This window comes from Anguilla anguilla, chromosome 3 (assembly GCF_013347855.1).
Source record: "Anguilla anguilla isolate fAngAng1 chromosome 3, fAngAng1.pri, whole genome shotgun sequence".
Lineage (NCBI taxonomy): Eukaryota > Metazoa > Chordata > Actinopteri > Anguilliformes > Anguillidae > Anguilla > Anguilla anguilla.
Window position 1 is genome coordinate 2,787,013 of NC_049203.1, and position 25,555 is coordinate 2,812,567.

Genomic DNA, 25,555 nt, shown 5'->3' on the forward strand with positions numbered 1-25,555 from the left:
TAAAATCTTTGCAGCCATTTAGTGGGGACAAGAGGAAATTTTCTTCTCTGTATTTCAACTATTACTCAATCAACATAAACCGGCCAGATGAGCCCAATCCACAACCTAAAAGAGTCGGACTGAGTTCAGTAGGGTCACTGGTCTGAATTCAGGATCAGTTTCACAGACAGCGTCTCAACACACATCTGTGGCACATCTAACTTCTGAGGCTCATAAACAGCGGAGACTGATATGATGTATAAAAACAAAACGATGCCCACACAGTTATGAAAAGGCATTTAAGGCTTTAATGCTAGTAAGGGGTAGAGGTTGTCCAGTAGTATTGCGCTGTGGAGAAGCTGTTCCGGGCTGGGCAGGGGGGACAGGGGGCAGACAGGGGGGACGGGGGGGGACTCACTTGGACATGCCGAAAGTCTGCAGGCTCTGACGGTCTCCGGCTTCGCGTCCAGGCACAGGCCGATGGTGTTGTCCCGCGCGTGACACAGAACCTGCCTCTCCTGTGTCCCATTGGCACACGTTACCGAGCACTGCAAAACACACACACACACACACACCTGTGACCAGGGCCCCACCCTCCACACACACCTCCCTCCACCCCACCCCCCTCCCCACACACACACACACACACACACCACCCTCCACACGCACCTCCCTCCCCCCCCCCCCCCCCACACACACACACACCCGTGACCAGGGCCCCACCCTCCACACACACCTCCCTCCCCCCCCCCCCCCCCCCACCCCCCACACACACACGCACCTCCCTCCCCCCCGACACACACACACACACACACACACACACCTGTGACCAGGGCCCCACCCTCCACTGGGCGGGGCACAGCTGTCGGTTGCAGGGTCTCCGGGCTTCGGGCCGGTCGTCGTTGCAGTACTTGCTGTGGATGGAGCGGTTGGTGCCGTCGTGTAGCGGCTGGATGCAGCGCACCGAGCGCATCTGGTACCCCGTCTTCCCACAGGACTTACTGCAGGTCTCCCAGTCCCCCGTCACCCAGCTGGGGGGGGCGGAGAGGAGCTCACACTCATCCCAAAACAGTACATCACCACACTGATCCCATTAAACCACACGCAGCAATAACCAACACACTGATCCCATTAAACCACATGCAGCAATAACCAACACACTGATCCCAGAACAGTACATCACCACACTGATCCCATTAAACCACACGCAGCAATAACCAACACACTGATCCCATTAAACCACACGCAGCAATAACCAACACACTGATCCCATTAAACCACATGCAGCAATAACCAACACACTGATCCCAGAACAGTACATCACCACACTGATCCCATTAAACCACATGCAGCAATAACCAACACACTGATCCCATTAAACCACACGCAGCAATAACCAACACACTGATCCCATTAAACCACATGCAGCAATAACCAACACACTGATCCCAGAACAGTACATCACCACACTGATCCCATTAAACCACATGCAGCAATAACCAACACACTGATCCCAGAACAGTGTGTGTGGTAGCTTACGCACATGGGCAGTGAGCACTCTTTCTGGTTGCAGTCTCTGCTGATGGCTTGAGGCTTCTTTATGTTCTCACAGTTGACCCGGTGGACCATCTTACTGTCAGACTTTCTCCGGCATCCATACCGTGTGTACTGCTTACCTTTCAAGGGGAAAACACACACACACACACACACACACACACACACACACAAACAAATACACACACACGCGCACAGGTACACACAGCAACAACAACAAAGGTATAAATATAAAGCAGGATAAGACAGTAAATTGCTGATGAATAATTAGCCATTCACAACTTAACAAGTAAAGTTAAGGGCTGAGGTAGTAGTGACATTCAGGACAATCTCTCTTATCTAAGGCCTAAAAGCATACTTCCTGCATCTGGCCACAAGGGGGCAATATTCTGCAACTTAAGAAAATGCTGACTCCCCACCGCACCTACTCTCAAACCAAATTTCTATCAATTTCTAAGGATGTTAAGACAAATCAAAAATGTGTTTCTTTAATTATGTGGACATAATGTATGTGCTTGAGGTACAGGCAAAACAGAGTCCCTCTCATCTCAGGCCTAAAACTTCAGCACTGCAGTTTTGCAGTGCTCTCATTCGGGCTTCTCAAACTGGGTCCAAGGGGAGCTCTTGTGTATTCTGGTTTTTCACGCAATCAACAGTTGCAATCCTTCAAATATAACGCGTTGTTACCCTTTCCTTACAGTAATTAGACACTTTGAATGGCTCCTCGGGGACAACTTACCCCCTGGGCTACACCAAGGGAGAAATAGCCCTGTATGAACATGAAGAATTAGAGGCCAGTCTAATGAGGAAATACACCGTAAAATGATCAGTGGTAAATCACCTCTTACATAGGGACATCCGGTCCCTACTGGACTCATGCGCACTCTGTTAGAGCTGACTTAACACCGGACATCACACTGCGCGCTCTCACCTTCAGTAATGAGATTTTTTTTTTTGAAAAACTATTCCATTAGAATGAAGTTGGGTTTTTAACAGATGTGATTACAGACTGAAAAGGTGCCATAAGTGTGAAATAAACGACACCGGAGCTACGTGGGTATGTTCAAGTGCATTAAAACAGGAAGAGGACTGAACAAAAAAATCTGACTGTAGAACATTACAAGCATGGAGACCAACCGGCCTGTTCTGGGGCTTATGAAACACTTTAACTCTGCAGCACATTATCCCAGAACAGGCCCAGCACAGGGGTGTATGAAACACTTTAACTCTGCAGCACATTATCCCAGAACAGGCCCAGCACAGGCTGCATTCTTGCACTAGTGACAGAGCCCACAGACCACCCTCTCAAGGGGTTTTGCAAAACGTGGTTCAAAGAGAAACAAAACGTTCTTGCTTATTGAACTGGCCTCCGGTCGCTGAAACTAAACCAACATGCCAAACCTGCATTGTGTTAAGACCAGCTTTAGGGGAAAAAAAACAAAAAACAAAAAACCAAAAAATCAGAAAGAAAAAAAATTATAGCTGGAACAGATCCGCAGATTGGTTGTAACGGACACCAGCAATCCCTGGGGTCCTTCTGGACCAAGTTTGAATTTGAGCACTCCCTGTTTTAGATTTACTTTGATTGGACAGCACGTGGTCACGTGGCAGGGTGACGCTCATGTTTAAGGAGAGCTTCCGCTTCCCTGGGGGGGGCGTACCTCCGCCACAGGGCTTGGAGCAGTGGGACCACTTCTTCAGGGACCACTCGTAGAAGGGTTAGGGTTAGGGTTAGGGTTACCTCCGCCACAGGGCTTGGAGCAGTGGGACCACTTCTTCAGGGACCACTCATAGAAGGGTTAGGGTTAGGGTTAGGGTTAGGGTTACCTCCGCCACAGGGCTTGGAGCAGTGGGACCACTTCTTTAGGGACCACTCATAGAAGGGTTAGGGTTAGGGTTAGGGTTAGGGTTACCTCCGCCACAGGGCTTGGAGCAGTGGGACCACTTCTTCAGGGACCACTCATAGAAGGGTTAGGGTTAGGGTTAGGGTTAGGGTTACCTCCGCCACAGGGCTTGGAGCAGTGGGACCACTTCTTCAGGGACCACTCGTAGAAGGGTTAGGGTTAGGGTTAGGGTTACCTCCGCCACAGGGCTTGGAGCAGTGGGACCACTTCTTCAGGGACCACTCGTAGAAGGAGGAGTCCTCCTGCAGGACGTTGTTTTCGATGAAGGACTGCAGCTCCTTGTGGATGATGTACTTGTAGGACAGGGTGACCTTGGAGTCGCCGTGAGACCGTATCTGCGTGCGAGAAAAAGGACGTCAGTCACCCGTCAATCACCTGTCAATCACCCGTCACACGGCTCGTAGGGGCGGAGCTAGGCTGAGGACCTGTTCAGCTAACGCTAAAAGGGGGGGGGGGGGGGCGGGTCGTGGGGAGGACATTTTCTTTACGACAAAAATAAAATAAAATAAATTTTATTTGTACTGCAACTTTAACAGAAAACTGTCACAAAGACGCTCTACAGAGTGACGGATCGGCAAGAAAGGGCAAAAACCAGGCCTCATCATCCTTTACAAGCATAACGTGTGTGTGTGTGTGTGTATGTGTGCGTTTGTGTGTTTACGTGTGTGTGTGTGTGTGTGTGTGTGTGTGTGTGCGTGCGTGCGTGTATGTGTGTGCGTTTGTGTGTTTACGTGATTATGTACTCCATGAATTAGTGTGAGGGGGCCTGTAGCATCAGCATCTCTTCAGCAGACCCACCATGATGACGACTCCATACTTCAGCGGGCCGGTGGTCTGGACCGCCTCCTTGTCGTCGTCGTTCTCGTACTCCCACTCCACCCCCTTCTCGATGACACTGCGCGATTCAGGGGCCTCGCCCTCTCCATTCAGGAAGATGTGACCCGTGGCCTGGTTCTTCACCGCTGGGGAAACCGAAACATAGCAATCCACACCTTCAGCTCCACACCACCAAACCATCAGCTCCACAACACCAAACCATCAGCTCCATAACACCACACCTTCAGCTCCACACCACCAAACCTTCAGCTCCATAACACCAAACCTTCAGCTCCATAACACCAAACCTTCAGCTCCATAACACCAAACCTTCAGCTCCACACCACCAAACCTTCAGCTCCACATCACCACACCTTCAGCTCCATAGGAAATTTGCCAAGCTTGATGAATGACAAAGTTTTTTTTTCTTCTTCTCCCATTTTCTCCCCAATTTAGTCGTTATATTAACGAGTAATAACGACTGCAGTGACGGAAGGGGGGGGGGGGGGGGGGGGGGGAGCAACGTCCCGAGAACAAACACCCCCCCGCTAGGACAGGTGAATCACGGGGGTCCCGCGGCCAGGTTGTTAGCGGCCGGCTGGGGCGCTCGCGCGCGGGCCAGTGGATTCAGCAGCCTTACCGAGGACGTGCGGAGTTCCCTTGAACTCCTGGATGAGCAGATGTCTGGCACCTCGAGGGATTTCAAGGATTTTGAGGAAACCTGGAAGACGAAAGTACAAGTTTTGAAGGAAGGATGGAAGGAAGGGGGGTGGAAAAAAACAAGAAAAACAAAAAAAACAAAACAAAACAAAACTGGACTCTCAGAGGAAGATGTTATTACCTCATAAGTACTACGGATATGTTCAGCATTGGCCGACGTCTCTTTGAGATGAAACAGTTATTTCCGTAAATCAACCCCTCATTTGTGCTGATGCACAAGCAAAACTCTCAATAAAACTGATAAACGCAAGGACAGAGGGCACCAATCATAACACCGCTGTGGGTCTCTCAAAGCACGCAGAGCTGCCAAGACGCCACAATAAAAAAATATAATTTTTCCACCAGTGGTTCGTTTACACCGGAGTAACAGGGGAGAGGTGAAAGCGGCTTGCTGCCTGATATAACTTCACTGCTCTATTTACAAGCGTCGTTACCACGGCGCTTCACAAATCTACTCCTTCAGCCTCCTGCTTCTGCCCAAACCCTCTCTACCCAGCATGCCTTGCACGACCCGGGAGGAACTCTGCAACGAAGCAAGGGCAAAAACCCGCCAGACATCGCAAGAAACTTTCACAGTCGCACTTTCACAAATTCAACAACGCAAAAACGGCGCAGTTAAAATAGGCCTTCGTGTAATTTTATTTTTTAACATGAGGCGTTAAACATTTAACTGGGCATTAAAAGTATCCCTTGCTTGATTACAGTAACCAGGGCAGAAAATTAGTCAAATTTTTAGTTCATAATACTGAGCATTGAACATTTATTTATGGCTTCACTAGCCTCATTTATGCTATAAATATATACAATATGTATATGCATATTTATATACAGTACACATATAAAACTATATCCTCAAACCCTCAAACTTGAACCACTAATTCTCAAATCTCCCTCTCGAACCTACTATTGAACTTTATGCCGTAGGTTTATGCATTTGCTATTTTTAAGCAAGTTATGCATTAATTGACGGCTACTATTGGCTGCAGTACGAATGACTAGGCATTAGCTCCCCATTGCCTAGCCCTTTTCTCTATGCACTTATGCAAGTCATTCTGGATAAGAGCATCTGTTCAAAGCCTAAACGTAAATGTACCCAGAATTCCATTTTTACTAAATAAGGCAAATTAAAAAGTATTTGCTGGAGTATCAGTGTGGAAAGTCCAGGGGCCAGAAAGTAAAAAGTCCAGCCATGTGTTTCTTCCACCCATGAACTCAGCCAGCTGATTTCCCTAATTAGTTCCACCTCCTGGCTGAAAAATTGTGCTGATTATAAAATCCAGGTGACTGGACTGGAACAAAGTATTGGGGGGGACTTTCAATTCTTGAACCTGGATTTCTCCCCTCTGAGTGCTTATATCAAGAGTGATGTTTCAAAACCATAACAGTGTGAATACTAAAGCCAAACACCAAAGTACAGTGCAGTGAATTTGGTCCAAGTTTGCAGTTAAAAGTATAATGGTGCTGGCTGTCCAATCGGGTCATGTTTTGTGCAGAGAGGCAGTTTAACTTTAAGGGGACGTTTCCTCCTTAGCATCCTCCTGCTGTTCCTTTGCTTTATATATCAGCCGGTGGCTCATGGCGTGAAGTTAAACCCGGATCTGAGAGGCTCACATGGAACCGTTTTAAAACTTGGCACCAGATCGTTGCACTGTCGTGTCTCAAGGTGAACCGTAGGGGGCGCTCTCCAGCTCGACGTTCTGACCGTCACCACCGGGCCAAGGAAAACAAACGAAGCTTCTTTTAATTCTATTTTGATTTCTTGTCCTGACACCGAGTAGCTTACATCATCTGTTTTCAGTCTGTCAAAAAAATAAATCAAACTTCCCCTTTTTCTTTTTTTAAATGGTGGCTGGTTTGTGTTCTAACCCAGCCCCGTCGCGGTTTTCCAGCACAAACTGGTTACGACTGGTTACGACTGGAGTGACGGGAGATCTCAGCGTGGGCTGCAGAGGTGGTGAACGGCGTTCAGGAGTGGGGGCGTTAAAGGGGGTTGCAGGTTCAAACCCTGCACACCGGCTGCACCCTTGGGTGTGGTAGTTCACTTGCCTCCGTTAACATTCAGCTTGTTGAGTGGAAACAAGTCAAATGAAAGCCAATTAAATTTGGCGTCAATCAAATAAATATTTAGCACTTAGCAACAGCTTGTCAATCTTGTCAATGTGTCAAGCGCAGTTTGAGGGAATCAGCGTTTTTGTCTCTACATGCCCCTTATTACAAGCAGGACATTCCCTGATGCAGAACCCACAGAAAGGAGGGAGAGCTGCTCGTAAACATGAGACAGAACAGGAGACATCAAGGCCTCTCGCTTACAGTATAGAGGTCAGGGTGTGCTCGATGGAGACAGGCTGGTGAATGGGGACATTCAACCAGAGTCAAAGAATATTATCTTCGTGTTTTTTGTGTACCTGTGTTTCTGAGTGCCATGTCCTGAAAAGCACTATATAAATAAAAATTTTATTATTATTTATTTTGAATATCTAATACATTTATTGTGTAAAGCACTTTAGTGTGCCAAATAAGAATATCACTTAATAAATGATTAATGACGATGATGATGATGATGATAACCACACCTTGTTTCTTGGCACTGCGGTGAAAGTTGCCCTTGACAATTTTGCAGCTGGAGTTGTCCCCCCCACAGATCCCACACTTGTCCTCCTGTTGGCTGGACCCAACGACCCCGTCGCAACCCACTTTCTGCAGAGAGAGAGAGAGAGAGAGAGAGGGAGGGAGAGAAGAGAGAGAGAAGGGGGGTGGGAGTGATCAGTACAGCACTGGTCTCTGTAAAGCATGACTTCTTCTCGCAGTACATTCTTCCCAAAACAATCGTATTTTATGATTTTATTCCCCCTCACTGTCCTCTTCCTGAGTTTAGCCTTTGTTCCAGTTGGCGGGAAGCCGAGCTCAGTGATTAAAATCGCTAACCCCCACCCACCCCCGCCGCCTGCCACACAAAACCCCCCCCCCCCCCCCCCCCCCCCCCGTCCCCCCCTGTCTCCGTCTCCGTTCCCCTCCCGTCAGTTCACCTCATAGCCCTGTCTCTCTGCTACAGGCCCCATTAGCACGTTAGCACATTAGCACGTTAGCCTCGGGCCCGCAGTTCTCCCCCTTAAGTCTGACTGAGCCAAGCCAGGCCCCCTCCTCTCGACAGGACATGGGCGCGTCCTCCACTAGATCCCTGCTCCCCCTGATGTCATCAGTGAGCGCTTTCTCTCTCAGTGGGCGTTGCTCCCTCTCTATTATGATGTCATCAGGCCGGGACAGCCCCCCCCCGTCGAGCCCAACGGCGATGCTCACCACACAGTCCCCGCGCATGCAGATGCTGTAGGGGTCTTTGTAGGAGCAGCGGGTGCCGTCGTACACCATCCGCTGCATGTCCACCCTGGCCGCCGTCTCCTTGGACTGGCAGTGAAGGTGACAACGCTCTTTGGCTGTGGGAGGAGAGAGAGAGAGGGAGAGAAGGAGACAGAAAGAAAGAGAGAGAGAGAGAGAGAGAGAGAGAGAGACATGGCCCTTGGTGAGTACATGTGGGCAGGGTCAGCAAGGGCAATGGCACGGCGGAGTTCGCACATCACGTCCCTGCTGTCAAAATCATATACCAGCCCGCACCCCCACCCTCCCACCCCCCCAACACGAGCCCCAACAGGAAATGGAGCCCCAATACGCATTTTAGCGAACAGCGTGAGATTCATCGTTTTGTCTGGCTCCGGGCCAACTCACACAACTGCAGCTGAGACAGCTGACAACACTGTCAGTGCCTGGGAATGTATAGATCTGCAACAATTCACTCAAGGAAATGAGCTGCATTGTGTTGGAATGCGGGCCTGTGTGTGTGTGCGTGTGTGTGTGTGTGTGCGTGTGCGTGTGTGTAATCAGATGTCTAGCAGAGCGATTGTGTGTTGACCGTTATGGGGTACAGGGAGAAAAGACTCTGTTTTAAGGGGTACAGGGAGAGTGGACCATGTTTTCTGGTGTACGGGGAAAGGGGGGACCCTGTTTTATGGGGTACAGAGCAAGGGGACTGGACGTGCTACAGGGCCAGAGAATCACACGCTCAGCTTGTTTGCTTTCTCCTGCGGTCTGAACAAACGCCACGACAGCTGGGTCCCCCCTCAGTACCCCCGCCAGCCGCCAATCGACAGCGACGCTGGGGTACGGGTCCCGGCCCAGGACAGCGTGACCGTCCCCCGCCACCTCCTTCTCCTCGCCTCGCCTCACGGTGGAAATCCCAAAGCCGAATTCCCCCTCCCCGTCTGACGACCGCCCCCCGAAAGCCGCTCTCTCACAGGACAGGAAACGGGACGCGGTCCCGCGATCTGGCCCCGCCCAGAACGGGAACGCTGGCCGCCGGGGGAAACGCGCGGCAGCCGGCTCCCCGCAGAACGGCGCCGGGGCGATTCGGCTCATTGGCTAAAGCGCCGCTCCTTTCCCCAAATCGCTCAACTGGAACGGGGCTGCCCCCCAATCCCGCGATCACGCCGCACGACGGCATCGAATCGCGGCCTTTTTACCGCGCGATGAGAACAGCCACCGCCAAGGGACGTAGAGGCCATCTTTGTTGAACATCCAGGGGTCAGAGGTCGTGTGAAATGCTTCCGGGAAAAAAGAAAACTTAATCACTGATATCTATTGGGTCTTGATAAGACAGCCAATCAGCAGCAAGGACACATAGCTTCTATGTGATCATGTGATGTGTTTTTTGCGTTGGCGTCTCTTCGCCGGGGGAACACCTGGCTGGGAACCATGCACGGATCGCCCTGTTCCCGGAGGGGGGGGGGGGGGGCGCACGAGCACCCCCCATTTTAACAGCTACATGGCGGCTCAGCAGGAGCAGCACCCAGATGGGGGGGAACAGATTCGTCCTGCGAGCCCCTGGATTAAGGCGGATTAATCTGAAGCGGGAAGGGGGGGGGGCGGAGTCAGCTGGTGGGATTCCCGCGGGCACCGGCAGGAAGCCTGGCGGATTTTCCGCCTGAGACCGCGGCGATGGTTGCCCAGGCGATGCCAGAGTCATCACCCCGGCAAGCTGGCGCCGGTCTTTTTGCGCGCTCTCCATCCCCCCCTTGTGGTGACATGAAGCAAGCGCGCACCACACCACCGCTACATAATTGTCTTCTTGCTTGTTTGCACTGAACTCAGGGCTGAGGTTACTTCAACTTCAATTCAGTAAAATAATTTAAACTCAGTCCATGAATTCAAAATCGCCATGGAACATTCTTCCCAATTCACTCACTGAATTTCTATTCCTTACCTGAACTGAAATGGAACTGAACCCTGTGTTGAACAATGCTGACAACCTGCCTAACAATTTGGTGGAATGGTCAATGTTAAGTACATAAAAAATATACAACCTTTGCTCACGTTACTGCAAAGCAACATAGCGGACAGGGGCAAACTCTCCGCACCCAGGAACTCTACCCAACGGCCACTTTAACAGGCACCTCCATCGGTACCGCAAGGACCCCCCCCCCCCCCACCCCCCGGGGAAAGTTCCTCAAATTTTCTGTTGTTTATTTTTATCTCATTTCCCCCCCACAAAAACATGTTCAGTTTTTTCCTGGCTTTTGACTCCAAAAATGACTCTCAGGTGACTAGCTGTATAAACTTGGAGACTATTCTCGGTAAGGTAAACAGTTGGTCCCTTTTTCAGAAAAGTGGAGCCAGTGGAGAACTTTTTAAGACATTCTGACACTGAAAGGGAAAACGCATCAGCTGAACATCAGTACGGAACGGGTGGAGCACAGAATGTGCATTTAGAGAAAGGAGCTGAACATCAGCACGGAACGGGTGGAGCACAGAATGTGCATTTAGAGAAAGGAGTTGAAGTGGAGAGTGCAGCCTGATTACATTTCCATCTGTTTCTGTTCATTCAGGATTCTGAGCATAGATGGGGTGTGTGTGTGTGTGTGGGGGGGGGGGGATGGAAGGGCCAGGACATGACCGTGCTCTCTATGCGCTCAGATTAAATCAGTCTAATTAGTGAGGTAATCAGTTGGGTAATCCAGAGTTCACGTTGCACGGAAATGGAAAGTAATGTAGGGTGAGCAAGGACAAGGGGGCGGGGGTGGGAGGGGGGCATTGCAGGAGGGGAGGGGCTCACTGCCTCTCTATGGTGTGCTAACATTGAGCCTCTACTGCTCAGACTATCTCTGGTTCTGGTTTGCCAGCATACCACCCTGTACCCTTCTAATGGCTAACTGCTGAAGCTAAGCAGCCATACCACCCTGTACCCTTCTCATGGCTAACTCCTGAAGCTAAGCTGCCATACCACCCAGTACCCTTCTTCTCATGTTAAACTGCTGAAGCTAAGCAGCCATACCACCCTGTAGCCTTCTCATGTCAAGATACTGAAGCTAAGTAGACATACCACCCTGTAGCCTTCTCATGGCTAACTGCTACTGACTAATGTCTCCATTTGACTCTACTTTCCACATTCGTCCCGCTTGCATGCAGGTGAACTAAATAGACCCCCCCGTCCCTTCAGCGAATCTTGGATTAGCAACAAAAAAATACTTGAGGTCTTCTTTGTGTTGGGTGCGCTATTCCATGGCATGATGTTGGGTCTGTGGCACCCGAGGCTCCGCCCCCATCCTTCTGCTGTCACTCCCAGTACCCTTCATAAGCTCCTCCCACCCATGTCAATCCTTTCCTCATAGCTCCTCCCAGTTAAAAAAAAAAAAAAAAAACCCTCCCCCCTCCTCTTCCCACCCCTCCCCCCCCCTCTCCCCCACACCCCCCCCCCCCACAGGTACTCACGGTCCGAGTGCTCGAAGGGCAGCCAGTGGTGCTTGGCGTTCTGGTACTCGAAGGACGGGTCGAACATGCGGCACTGGTCCTCGCGGTAGTCGCTGAACAGGTTGGCGCACTCCTCCGAGTTGCACAGCTGAAACTCGTAGTTCGGGCCGTAGCAGGTGTGGCCGCCGTTGGCCGGGCTGCGGAGGAACCGACAGCCAATCGGGTTAGTCAGCGGCCGAGGCTGCGTGGCGCAGTCCGTAGGGTGGCCGCCGTAAAAAAAAAAAAGGGTTATGTAAGAATCACGCTACGCAGCTGGGAGTTCGGTCCCCCGCCATCGATCGCACTTCCTGTTCCGTGTTCCCTTCTCTGCCTGTTACTCTCTCTCTCTCTGCTTTTCCCCAGGTCTGAATACAGCATAAAATGCATAAAGAGTACAGCCTGTGAAGGACCAACACTTTGTCCAGGGTGTATTCCTGCCTCTGGCCCAATGCATGCTGGGACAGGCTCCAGCACCTCCCGTGACCCTGACCAGGAATAAGCTGGTTATATAATGGATGGATGGATGGATGGAAGGATGGATGCATAAGGATGTCTGCTCTCCATTTTAGAGAAAAGATTAAATTAGCTGAAAGGATATTGCTGGATATTACTATTGGGTTATGAGCTATTAAAGCGGAATTAATTAATGAACAAAAACACCCACTTGCCTCTGGGAGGAAAGGTTGTGGAACATGGACACTGTTTCAAATGCTAAAGATTCGTTTCTGGAACACATTTTCATTTGCCGCTCAAGTTCGGGCGTGCTTCTCTAAATTCCCTCCTTTTCGTGGATTTGTTCAGATAATTCACCACTGAACGAAGGACAGCAGTGATGGACAGACAGAGTAAAAGCGACAGATGGAGAAAGGAGAAAAGTGAGCGGGAGAAAAATGAGGTTTGAGAATCCTGCTCAGGATGACTTGCCTGTACCTGTTAAGGTATGGCTTACCGACAATGGATGACTTGCCTTCCAAGTATGACTGAGCAGGACTAATGCACAATGGATGACCTATCGTGCTCAAATGGTTAACCCTTTCTGGTGCTGATAAAATGATTGGATAAATTATGCTTTGAATTTAAGGAAATTATAGGAACAACTCAATGGTCCCTACGCATCCAAACCTTCCAAACCTAAATCTAAACCTATGGTGTATCTAACAGGAAGATACTTGACCTTTGCTAGCTAGCGCAACAGATGTTCGTGTTTTATCATGGGAAGGTAGCACAGAATTATGAACGGAAGTATCTGTAACTGTAATTGACAGGGCAGGTAGGGCCCAGGACAGGTCAGGCCCAGGACAGGTCAGGCCCAGGACAGGTCAGGCCCAGGACAGGTCGGGCCCAGGACAGGTAGGGCCCAGGACAGGCAGGGCCCAGGACAGGCAGGGCCCAGGACAGGCAGGGCCCAGGACAGGTACGGCCCAGGACAGGTATGGCCCAGGACATGTAGGGCCCAGGACAGGTACGGCCCAGGACAGGTAGGGCCCAGGACAGGTCGGGCCCAGGACAGATCAGGCCCAGGACAGGTACGGCCCAGGACAGGTACGGCCCAGGACAGGTAGGGCCCAGGACAGGTACGGCCCAGGACAGGTAGGGCCCAGGACAGGTAGGGACCAGGACAGGTAGGGCCCAGGACAGGTACGGCCCAGGACAGGTACAGCCCAGGACAGGTACGGCCCAGGACAGGTAGGGCCCAGGACAGGTCAGGCCCAGGACAGGTCAGGCCCAGGACAGGTCAGGCCCAGGACAGGTAGGGCCCAGGACAGGTGAGGCCCAGGACAGGACCGGGCCACAGAACTGGTGACCGGGTCCAAGACCAGGCTCGCTGGCACTCACATTGGGTTATCGCACTGCCGGACTCGGAAGCGGACCCCTCCCCCGCAGGTCCGAGAGCACTCCCCGAACTTGCTCCACATGCCCCAGTTCCCGTCCTGTTTCAGGATGTCCGGGGTGAGCCAGATGCAGTGGCCCTTGAAGCAGTGCTAGGACACAGGAAGAGGTACAGTCCCGTGAGAAGAGGGCACAGAGGTGATTCGGCATATGACCATGTAGGTCCACGTTTTAAATGATGTGTGGTGATCTGTGTCATTCTGTGTGAACATCTACATGTTTGCTGACACTATATGTCATAACGCCAACATCATCAATGTCATCATCAAACATCATCATCATCATCACTACCACCATCATCATCATCATCGTGACAGCAGGTGAAGACGAGGGCCTGCTGCGTGAGAGCAGTGTGTGCGCGTGCGTGTGTATGAGTGTGTGTGTACGCGCGCATGTGTATGTGCATGCACGTGTGTGTGTGTGTGTGTGTATGAGTGTGTGTGTACGCGCGGATGTGTATGTGCATGCACGTGTGTGTATGTGTGTGTGTGTTTGTGATTGTGTGTGTGTGTGTGTTTTTGTATGTGTATGTGTGTGTGTGTGTGTGTGTGTGTGTGTGTGTGTGTGTGTATGCGTGTGTGTGCGTGTGCGTGTGTGTGTGCGTGTGTGCGTGTGTGTGGGGAAGCGAGCTCTTACTTTTCCGGGGGCACACATGGTGCCGTCGATGGGCGGGCCCTTCTTGGTCTTGCAGAAGAAGGGGTTGTCGGGGTGACTGCACCACAGCTGCTTGCAGGGGTCGAAAGTGCGATACTGCAGGGGACAGAAACAGACTCCCTCTCACACACGCACACACTGAGCATGCCCAGAACCAGAACCCAGGACACAGTACTGCACGTACATCGCCACAGCAGCGTGGACAAGCAAATACTCAACACACACACACACCAGAGAGAGACTCAACACACACACACACCAGTTGAAGACTCAGAACACACACACACACAGCAGAGAGAGACTCAACACACACACACACACCAGATAAAGACTCAGAACACACACACACACACACACACCAGAGAGAGACTCAACACACGCGCACGCACACACACACACACAAGCACACACACACACACACCAGAGAGAGACTCAACACACACACACACCAGAGAGAGACTCAACACACACACAGACACACACACCAGAGAGAGACTCAACACACACACACACACACACACGCACACACACACACACACAGCAGAGAGAGGCCCAGAGCAGCACTGGACGGAAGGTGCATCTGTGCGATGGGCAGAGAAGCACAGACGCGGACCCATCCAGGCTGACGTCATGTAGCCACCGCACGGCTCACAGCTGCCTCTCGGGGGGCAGAGGTCACGGACACAAAGCCAACGCATGCAAACGAAATCAAACGATGAGGAAGATGCGGCAGGGTTGAAACAGCTGATTATGCGCAGCCTACGGAGGCGAAGAAAATTTGCCGCTCTAAAAAATTTTAATCCAGGAGTGGGACGTCGTCAGCCACCTTTGCTGACGCCCCCATCCTCATCTCTCATTTGGTCGCCCCTAGCAACTTTAGATCCAGGCGGACGCCACCCCCCCACCCCCCCCACTCCCGGCAGACTCTACCCTTAAGGACTGACCCTGGATCAGTGGATCCCCTGTTAGTCCGGACCACGGCCATTAAGTGACGTGAGCTGGGACTGATCTAGGGTCAGCCAGTGGGAGCAGAATCTACCCCACGCCCTCCACGCACGGAGACTGGGGTTCATTCTACACAGAATCCCAAGAGGAGCTCCACCAATCACAGAGCACGTTAGATAAACAGCAAACAGAACAACGGCAACGGTGATTGGTGGATGCCTATCGGCAATGCACGGACACAGAAAATGGGTCCCCAGGAAGCGTCCACCAGTCAGCACCAGCGTTGCTCTGTTTCTAACCGACAAACGCGACGCGCCCCTCGGACTGCAGGAGATCCCCTCGGGTTTCTACGCCAGAGCTCACAGTAACCGCGTCGCCACGTTATCACCCCTGTCAGACGGCCGGAAAAAGACGAAAGAGGCGAGACTCTCGCGCCATGAAAGTGCCGCATCATCGCCGTAGTAACGCACGCAGCATCATCGCCGTAGTAACGCACCGTAGCAACAGCTGACTAGAGACCGCACGGTGGATGCGGTTGTCCCATGAAAGGCACCGACTCACTTTTTAGTGATGCGTCTAAAACAGGGGTCGTCCAGTCTTATCCGAAAAAGGGCCGGTGTGGGTGCAGGTTTTAGTTTTAGCCCAACGCCCAAGACACCTGATTCTACTCATCAAGGGCTTGACCGAAGACCGTGATTGGTTAAAACAGGTGTGGTAGTCCTGGACTAAAACAAAAACCAGCACCCACACCGGCCCTTTTCAGAAAAGGCTGGACGACCCCGGGTCTAAAGTAATAAATCGCGGAAAAAAACTGACGTACAGACACTTGACCTACTCGCTCCATTACCTGAGCTAACCTAGCACGTTAGCATCGGGTAAAGTTAGTAGCTGACTTACAGGCTAAGTAAAATTAACATAGTTAATCTAGGTGCCTAGCTAGCCGACACGGTAACATTAGCCAGCACCTATTGAACATGAGATAAAACTAAAACTAAAAATACAACTTTCCCAGTAATTACAGCTAGTGGGAAATGTCCATGTCCAGCAATCACGGTGGCATCGGCACTTTCATGACGAATAAGCGTAGCTATATCTTTCGGAAGCTTAAATTTTTGAATTTTAACTGAAATAATGAGGCGAGAGGAGATGGATAAAAAAGAAGGTCCTCCTCTCTCTCACTCCGGAGTCGTGAAGCGCTCGGACGGACCAGCATGCAGCAGGAACACGGGGGTTAGCCTTTAGCGTCCTGCAGCACGCGTGCCCATAAAATGACCACAATGGCGACAAACAGAAAAAACGGAAAAACGAAAAAAAAAAAAGAATGACACCATTAAGGAAGTAACGACGATAAGATTGATTGGCAGAAAACAAACATGTGGCTACACCGCTCCAAAGAAGGGGGGGGATGGGGGGGGGGGTAATGCCTTACCTGTGTTCCTGACTGGCCCACCTTTTGCAGCTAAGGAAATGGTTCGACAAGAGAATAAAATAGAGCACTCCAACTGGCATTTGTGTGCAGGTGCACTTCAAGAGGTCATCTTTTTTTTAAAGTGTCATAGCATCGCTAGGTTTGCCGTTTGCTTGCTTCCAATGAACAGCCAAGAAAGCGGCAAGCTCAACACGAGCTACAGCTGCTGCATCTGCTAAATATACCTGACTAACAACTCTCTGCTCTGGCTATAGAAACTCTCTGCTCGCCTAAGTTAATATTTAGTAACTTCCTAAAAGGAAAAATTTCCCTTACATTATAACTGACAAAGTCAAAGAAATGTGAGATAAATATTGCAAACCTTGGAGGTACAGTCCCCCTAAAACACACATTCACACACACTTACACACAGTACTCACTCTCACACACAAGCAAACACACACCACTTTTTCACTTAAACTAACACACACACGAACACACACAGCTCAGTTTACTGTATATTTCCGTCACCCTGCACTGGTTGGATTCATATCACCTGGAAATTATGTGTCTGTGTTGCTTTAGAATTTTTCAAGGGCACTGCAAACCACATGAGGCTTTCACCATTGCCCAGGCTCACACACTGTAAAAAATACACCTGATAATAATTACATAGAGAAATATTCTGCCTCGTGGAATCTTAACACTTTCATATCAATAAAACCAGCTCACATAACCTTTGAAAAATGACACAGAATGACTCAGTTCCCTCCTTCTTAGGACAGCAGCGCACACCTCTAATTTCGAAGAACAGAAGGACGTGCACTTTTGTCGTCAACCAATTATTAATCAATTATTTCCTTGATCGGAGTAACAGTATTTGCACGAACAAAGAAAAACCCTTATTGTTTCAACACCGCATAGAGACGTAAATATCCATAATGCCAGATGGACTGCGACAGTCAAACACACACCTCATGCCTCACAGGAACCCCAGGCTTCAGCCGCAGGATCCCTGGACATGCAAAACTCACAGCGCGACCCAGAATGACATCATCTGCATCACTGAGCGAGACGCGGGGCTCAGCGACTTGAGAATGAAGAATGGAAACATGTATGGAAGTATATTTTCCATACATCTTTTTTGTGGAAAAGCGTGATTTATTATAAATTTTTTTTTGGGGGTTTAGCGGATGAGGTGGGGGGGGGAGGCGCGGACGGACGGGAACCCTGGAGCCAAGATGGCCGCCCTCACCGCAGTGCACATCATGTAGCCGGCGCCGAAGTCGAAGCGGCACTGCTCGTTCATCGAGTAGTGGATCCCCGGTAACCGCGGCAGCGACGGCCAGTTGTGGTCGAAGGGGTCGTCACGGAGACAGTCGTAGGAACTGCGGGAGGAACGCGCGGGAGGGTTAAAAAAAAAAAAAAAATGAACCAAAGGAGGGCGGAGGGATTCGTGAATGTGGGCGGCATTGAGGAGACGGAGGGCGGAGTCTAAAAAAGAGAGGAGGGGCTAGTGAAGGGAAGGGGGAGGGGCTAGTGGAGGGAAGGGGGAGGGGAAAAGTGAATAAAAGGGGGAGGGGCTAGTGGACAAAAGAAGGAGGGGTTAGTGAATGGAAGGGGCTAGTGAATAAAAGGGAGAGGGGCTAGTGAAGGGAAGGGGGCAGGGCTAGTGAAGGGAACGGGAAAGGGGAGGGGCTAGTGAGGGAAAGGGGGCGGGACTCACTGCAGGTAGCGGCCCAGCTCCTGCTGGCTGCAGCGGGACCAGTGGAAGCGATGGAAGGCAGCTTGCACCAATGGGGCCATGATGCTCCCCATGTGCACCTCGTCTCCACAGCGATTCCCCTGGCCGTCGTGCTCCATACCCAGCCTGCAGAGGGCGAGAGAGAGTCAGCTGTGTGTGTGTGTGTCCGTGTGTGAGTGTATGTATATGAGTGTGAGTGTGTGTGTGTGCAGAGCGGGTCACTCACACATGTCCGGTCTCGTGTGCCACTACGAATGCAGAGGAGAACCCGTCCTCATGGTTCAGAGTGCAGCTCCGCACCGGGTGGCACATGCCCGTCACTGGGGCGTAACCTGGGCAACGGCAGGGAGGGTCACACACACACACACACACACACACACACACACGCACGCACGCACACACACACAGACAGACAGAGAGAGTACAGAGAAAGCATGTTACAGTCATCACCCATCACTCACTCATCTCCTCTCTTTCATGCACCAAACCTCCTGGACAGCAGAGGCCAAGCTGCCCTGTGACACTCCTGACATCCAACAGAGCCCTTAGGTCTCTGCTCTATTACAGGAGTGGGAAAACCAATCTTCGCAGTTGCTGTTTTTTTAAAATCATTTTCCAAGCAAATTTGAGTTACTTTTCACATTCAGAATTTTAATCATTGGGGGGGCAGTACGAAAGATAGAATGTAAAGAATGATGATGATGTGAAAACAGATTTAGATTTTTTTTTTTTTTTGCACAAGTGTACAGGTAATGTGTGTGCATGTATGGGTGCGTGCATGTGTGTGTGTGTGTGCGTGTGTGTGTGCGTGTGTGTGCGTGTGTTTGTGTGTGTGTGTGTGCGTGTGTGTGTGTGTTTGTGTGTGTGTGTGTGCATGTGCGTGCGTGTGTGTGTGTGTGCGTGTGCGTGTGTGTGTGTGCGCTCTGTACCCTGCATGCCGGTGGGCCCAAACTCCTGGCGGGTGAGGAAGATGGCGTGGTCGTGGTACTCCGCGTCGCCCGAGTCCTGCTTCTGCTGCAGGAAGGCCCAGCGACACACGTTCTCCAGACTCTGAGACGGGTTCCCCAGCTCTATCAGGCTCATGGACTGGCAGGGACAGGGACGGGGGGGACGGGGGGGACGGGGGGCAGAGAGAGGGAGAGACAGGGAGGACAGAGAGAGGGATATGAAGGGAGGATTGAGAGTTGGACAGAGAGGGAGGATCGAGAGAGGGACAGAGAGGGAGGACAGAGAGAGAGAAAGGGAGGGAGGATAGAGAGAGGGAGAGACAGGGTGGATCGAGAGAGGGACAGAGAGGGAGGACAGAGAGAAAGGGAGGATCGAGAGAGGGACAGAGAGGGAGAAAGGGAGGATTGAGAGAGGGACAGAGAGGGAGGATCGAGAGTGGAATAGAGAGGGAGGACAGAGAGATATATAGAGGGAGAGAGGGAAGGAAAGAGGGAAATATATGGGGAATGGAGAAGAGGTATATCACACAAAGGGTTACAGAGGGTGAGGGAGAGAGGTGGCAGAGGAAGAGAGGTGGTAGGAAGAAGGGAGACGGAGGAGGAGGAGAAGGAGAGTGTGAGTGTGAGAGCGGGATAAACAGAGGGAAGGAGAGGTGTGGGCGAGCGAAAGTGAGAGACAGAGATAAAGAAAGAAATAAACAGTCATCACACTGTCGTGGAGTGGCACTGAGATAAAAAAAAAAAATAAAAAAAAACATGGATGCACAGTCATCTTGACTTTTCAAGTCTTTATCGAGAACAAAGCGTATGATGCGGATAGAGAAATGGCATATTCATCTCATAATGTTCCCCATCCAACTGACTCAGTTCCCACGGAACCCTAAAAACAGACCTCTGAGCGCAGTTCTGGTAACATTGCCTGGAGTTTTGGACACGGAAACCAACGGAAACACATCAAACTACCAGAAATATTTAAGTAGCCTAAAAAGTTCTTCGTTTAAAATTTTTTCCCACAGAAGTTGAGCTAACAAGCATGCATCGCCGTAGCGTTGTGTCTCGTGGACCATCCATCTGATTTTTTCCTCAGCCCCAAGTATTTAGCAAAGTTTTCAAACCAGGTGCAGGGCTGCAGGCTATCTTGCTAATAAAAACAGCAAACAAGATTCCAAACCTGATAAAAAAAAAGGTTGAAACTATTTAAGAATTGACAAGTGAAAGACTTCACTGACAGACGTATTTATGGACATGCACAGAAAGAAGAGTTTTGTTCTGTTGTTGTGGTGCTACGCGGTTAGCGCCACTTCCTGCACGGTCCTGTGTTACCCTCAAGGGTATTTTTCTTCTTCTCCTTAATTAATTCATGAAAGTATATCAGAGTAATTATGCCTGTCAAAACAATGACCGGGATTAAACTGAAATCACAAACCTCTGAAGTCAGTAGCACTGAAGGGAACACACACACACACACACACACGCGAGCGCGCGCGTTGCCGTTGGCATTTAGCTCATAGCCTCACCCGTCCTCCACTGACAACATACTGAACGCAAACACAGCACCACTTTGAATACCGTAGTGTCTAAAACAGCGTCATGTGACCACACTAGACAGCGATGGCCTGCTCGTCTGAGCTGTGGGCCCAGCACGCTTGATATGATATTCCAAAAAACAAAATAACAAAAGCCTGTTTTGTTCCAGGGCCGAAAACACAACACCGCTTCTGATTTTGACCAGTGGACGTAACCCAGAGGCGAAGTTTAGAGTTTCGGCAATATTTGAACATCCTGCCGGGAAATCAAAAGCTCTGTCCTCATGTCCACGAGAGAAAACGCGGTCTGGAACAGCAGCTCGTCAACTGTTCATTCTGCATGGGTGATTTAAAAAGAAAAAACAGAAATGGATTGCGATCTTATTTCAGCCCTTTGAGTTAGAAACAGAGGCATGTAGATGTAACGAATTGGGTGACTACATTCAGGGAAGATTCAAACTCGGTGTTTTTTAAATTTTTTTAAAGTTCATATGAGTTTGAAAGAACAAAATGTTTAAGTATGTTTGCCCGTGTCAGCGATGTGGTGATGGCAGTCTCGTACGCCAAATTCTGGAGTGTCAACACGTGGGTATAAGCTCATTAGAAAGGACCCACCAACCGTAGCCTCTATTTTCAGGTAGGCTATTAATGACTTAGGTGCATACGGCTGTCACGAGCATGCAACACCTTTTCACCGATGAAAGGAACCAGGTGGAACTAGCGCTAGGGCTGTGGAGTCGTGTAGGCTACACATCTGTTTAGCTGTTCATTTATTTATTTACCAAAAGTTTCTTGGCTTATTTCCTGTCCTTGAGAACTGTTGATATTTGTGCAGGAAATGCGCTCTTGACAACGAAATCGCGTGCGTTGAAGACTCACTTTTCAAAGTTCTAAAACCGTAGTTTGAAGTTTCTCAGCTGCTCTGTCTGGTCAGAATGTGCCTCTAATCAGCCTTCCACGGTTGGCTGACGTTACTCTGGGCTGGAAGCATCGGCGTTTGATTGGCTAACACGCACGTAATGTCCACGTGTCATCCGTGAAAACTTGGAAAGGAAAACTAGGATGAAAAGCAACAGGACGAGCCAGGAGAAGGTCACAAACAAAATTTAAAAAAAAGTAAAGACACTACTTTTAAGTCAGTAACTAAGAAGTTTAAAACCACAGTGGTAAACCTGTGTGGTACAGGATGGAAGTGTATCTTGCGCCTGTACAAAGTGGGGCAGGAGGTTTGGAAGGCAAAGAAAGCAGCTGGAGATATATAAAACTTGGGGACACAAAGTCTCTGAATCTAACATCAGATGCCACTTCCATGCCAATAGATTATTTTATTTTTATTTTTTGTTGGCTTTCCAGAAAAAATGTCCTCAGTTCAGCATAGTGAACAAGTATGTGCCGGGAGTTTGCTAAACAGCATTGCAAACTTTGATCGGAACTTAAAAGTCTCATACGAGCAGCAGACGAGAACAAAATTAAGGATTTTGGCCACGCCCACCACGAGCTGGCTCCAGAAGAAGGACGCGTGTTCAGAAGGACACCGTACCTAGAGAGAAACAGGGCTATAAATCTTCGATGTTATGAGATACGCTTGTTTTGCAGCTACGGGCCTTGGGGGCTCTTGTTAAGCTCAGTGGAAATGCGAACTCCAGCGAGCACCAAGATATTCTGGCTAAAAAACCTGATCCCCTCTGCCAAGACGCACAAACTTGACCGCAAATAGAAGTTTCAGCGCTTGGAAGTGATTCCAAGCATACCTCAAAATCAATCAACAAATGGTTAACCGACCAAAAAGAAGAAAAAAAAGAAGCAAATTCAGCAATGTTTTATCTAGTCAAACTCAGCTCAGTACTTTTTATACAATTTATAGCCTTTAAAAAAAAATTAGCAGGGGTGAGAATTTTAGGGTGCGCTACATATTTCTATACATACACATACAGGGGGAAGGAAATTCTATCGTGCCTATGTATACAGGAAAATGTATTTAGAAAAGCACTAAAACAGAATTTTGTCACAGTTCCCTTTTTTGTCTGGAACACATTACCCAGGAGGTTTCACTCGTGAACGAGGAAAACACAAAATACGAGCAAGCTTGTTTAGGCGTACTTCAAGGTTTCGAAATTAAACGGCGATTAGTCGCACAGTTGCAGACTTCCCTGGGCGTAAAGGAACACTAGGCCAACTCGGGGGGGTAAATTGAGAAGGGGGAACCAAAAGCAATCGTCGCGCAATGTTCCGTCCGCAAGCAAGCAGCGGTAAATTAGGGGCGCACTTTGTCACTGTCAGCGGACGGGCGAGCCGGTTTCTCTAAAAGCGGCGGGGGTGGAACGCGCCTCGGTTTCGTTGCGTGAATAGACACGTACTTTTATCGTGACATGAAATGAGAAGGCGATATAGAAATATGCACCGCTGCCCGATCGTGAATTTAAACCAGAGCCCACATTTTTCGATAATTTTCGCAAATAAACCGGAATAACTTCACCGCCAGAGAATTGGCGACTGCATAAGCACCGAAGAAAAGCAAGACTTGCACTAGCCCATCACAGTTAAGTCTGAGTCTGGGGTATCTTCAAACCACCCATCGATTATAATCCACAAGATTATTATATTTAAAAACCGAGAAAATATTCAGAAAAGAGACAGGCTACACATAATGGGGTTCTTTCTTTCTGAAAGACACAACAGGGCTACTTTTGAGACATGCTGTCACGGTAACAGGGTAATGCCTGAAACCCGTGAAGGTGTTAATCGTTGACGTGAGGCAAAATAAAATACAGAATTTTGCAGAAATTGGAAACTCCTACTGGGAGCATAAAGATATTAATCAACAACATTGTTTGTCTTTCTACGATGGGTTAGCATAAGGGCTTTAAAGACTAACAATGTTTTTACAGGCTGGGGTGTTGACATGAAAGACTTCTAAAGAGGGGATGTTTTCCAGATGTTTCACTCTGACCTGTTATCAACGATGTTTGGTTGAGAAAATTTTCAATAATAAATCATGCCTGCACTTTCAGAATCCTACCAGTAGATGGCAGCGTTGCAGTTACCACTCAGCAGCATGTTCATATGTGCACATACTTACAGCATTTTCTCACTTGTTGTCAGTCGCTCATTCACACTCTCAAATGCACACACACGCATGCACACACACACACACACACACACGCGCGCGACGCAGACGGGGCAGAGAGATGCAGCAGATGCCCGGGAAGATCTCTGATGTAAAAATGATGTAAAATGTGTTCAGGGTCACCGCACTGCTGTTGTCACGGTAATTGTGGATGATGGACAGCGGCGGCGTGTGGGGCTGCATGCAGAATGGGGCATGGGACAGAAGGTTGCCGGCGGGGGATGGGGTGTGGTGGGGGGGGGGGGGGGGGGGGGTGACTGGGGAGATGAGGGGGGTGTGGAGGGTCCTGCGGGCAAGCACATCAACAGGCTCATCCGGGACACATCCTGGTTTTATTGGGCTTAATCCCGCTCATCCCAGGTGTCAGGACACGCCTACATTACCCACAATCCCTCACTGCCTGTAGCTGTCAGCCCCATCTGACCCCGCCGAGCGCTGAGCCTCTCCTGGACCAGCATGTGGGACGCCACACGAGAACAAACCCCAAAAGAAACGCCGCTCGAACGGTACCAACTTTCACGGATCACAGGCGAGAATATTCGCAGGAAGGAGGAAGCAGCGGTTTGGCGGTTTGTGAGGACACAAAAAAACAAACGATTCGCCCACTTCAGTCTTTATCGCAAGTTCGAGTTTAAAGTTAAAAACGGCAGCAAAAAAATAAATTAATCAAGCAGTTCTGTTTTTTAATTAAAGCGCACAACTGCGTGCGACACGAAGGAACAGACGGCTAACGTTAATTGTTTTGTCTTCCTCGACGTTTCCCACAATGCCGCGCTCAGCTCTGGGTACCCAAAGCCTTCCTTGTGGGGAAGGGAGGGGGGGAGGGGGAAGCTGATTGCGTAACGCCAGCCCTCTGTGGGGCTCTGGCACTGAACTGTAAAAAGACGCGCGACTTTGAAAAACGCTCCCCGGGGGGACGGGGGCGATGCTTTTAGTTCCCCCTTTTCGCTCGGTCCAGCGGAACAGAGCGTCCTCGGGCTTCGCTAAGTGAGCGCGCAGGCCCCCCCGAGCCCGCGGGGGGGGCACTGCGGGCGAAGCCGCAGAAACGGGGACTGCGTGTTCCCGCCGCCGAGGTTTCAGACACACGGCTCGAACCCGAGTACCGCACGAAAAAAAAAAAAAAAACGTCTGTTTGCTGCACGGAATGATGATGAAGAAGAAGAAGAAGAAGAAGAAGAAGAAGAAGAAGAAGAAGAAGAAGAAGAAGAAGAAGAAGAAGAAGAAGAAGAAGAAGAAGAAGAAGAAGAAGAAGAAGAAGAAGAAGAAGAAGAAGAAGAAGAAGAAGAAGAAGAAGAAGAAGAAGAAGAAGAAGAAGAAGAAGAAGAAGAAGAAGAAGAAGAAGAAGAAGAAGAAGAAGAAGAAGAAGAAGAAGAAGAAGAAGAAGAAGAAGAAGAAGAAGAAGAAGAAGAAGAAGAAGAAGAAGGCGGCGGCGGCGTTGTGTGTTCCAAAATGGGCGGAGCTATCACGTGTTGTTTTCTGAGACTCGCTGATCTCAGCCAATCAAACAGTTCCTACCGACAGCAAAGCCGTTTTACCCAATCAGACACCCCGGTGACACACGTGCTCC

At 49.9% G+C, this 25,555-nt stretch overlaps 1 protein-coding gene across 3 annotated transcripts in view; it reads right to left on the bottom strand.

Moving 5' to 3' along the window:
- LOC118223260 (A disintegrin and metalloproteinase with thrombospondin motifs 2-like) overlaps nucleotides 1–25,555 on the bottom strand; it is a 152,216-nt gene that overhangs the window by 7,811 nt on the left and 118,850 nt on the right. Inside the window, exons 6-22 of one of the 3 annotated variants that reach the window (XM_035409537.1) lie at nucleotides 19,318–19,474; nucleotides 18,615–18,720; nucleotides 18,371–18,514; nucleotides 17,900–18,032; nucleotides 16,666–16,695; nucleotides 14,274–14,387; nucleotides 13,584–13,729; nucleotides 11,730–11,905; nucleotides 8,271–8,404; nucleotides 7,547–7,670; nucleotides 4,894–4,974; nucleotides 4,236–4,399; nucleotides 3,657–3,772; nucleotides 3,533–3,576; nucleotides 1,523–1,655; nucleotides 803–1,010; nucleotides 398–527 (exon numbers count right to left, since the gene is read on the bottom strand). In XM_035409537.1, the coding sequence (XP_035265428.1) occupies nucleotides 398–527; nucleotides 803–1,010; nucleotides 1,523–1,655; nucleotides 3,533–3,576; nucleotides 3,657–3,772; nucleotides 4,236–4,399; nucleotides 4,894–4,974; nucleotides 7,547–7,670; nucleotides 8,271–8,404; nucleotides 11,730–11,905; nucleotides 13,584–13,729; nucleotides 14,274–14,387; nucleotides 16,666–16,695; nucleotides 17,900–18,032; nucleotides 18,371–18,514; nucleotides 18,615–18,720; nucleotides 19,318–19,474 (2,140 nt within the window). Of the gene's footprint in view, nucleotides 1–397; nucleotides 528–802; nucleotides 1,011–1,522; nucleotides 1,656–3,532; nucleotides 3,577–3,612; nucleotides 3,773–4,235; nucleotides 4,400–4,893; nucleotides 4,975–7,546; nucleotides 7,671–8,270; nucleotides 8,405–11,729; nucleotides 11,906–13,583; nucleotides 13,730–14,273; nucleotides 14,388–16,665; nucleotides 16,696–17,899; nucleotides 18,033–18,370; nucleotides 18,515–18,614; nucleotides 18,721–19,317; nucleotides 19,475–25,555 lie in introns of all 3 variants that reach the window. The other 2 variants (XM_035409536.1, XM_035409538.1) reach the window with 2 other exon arrangements.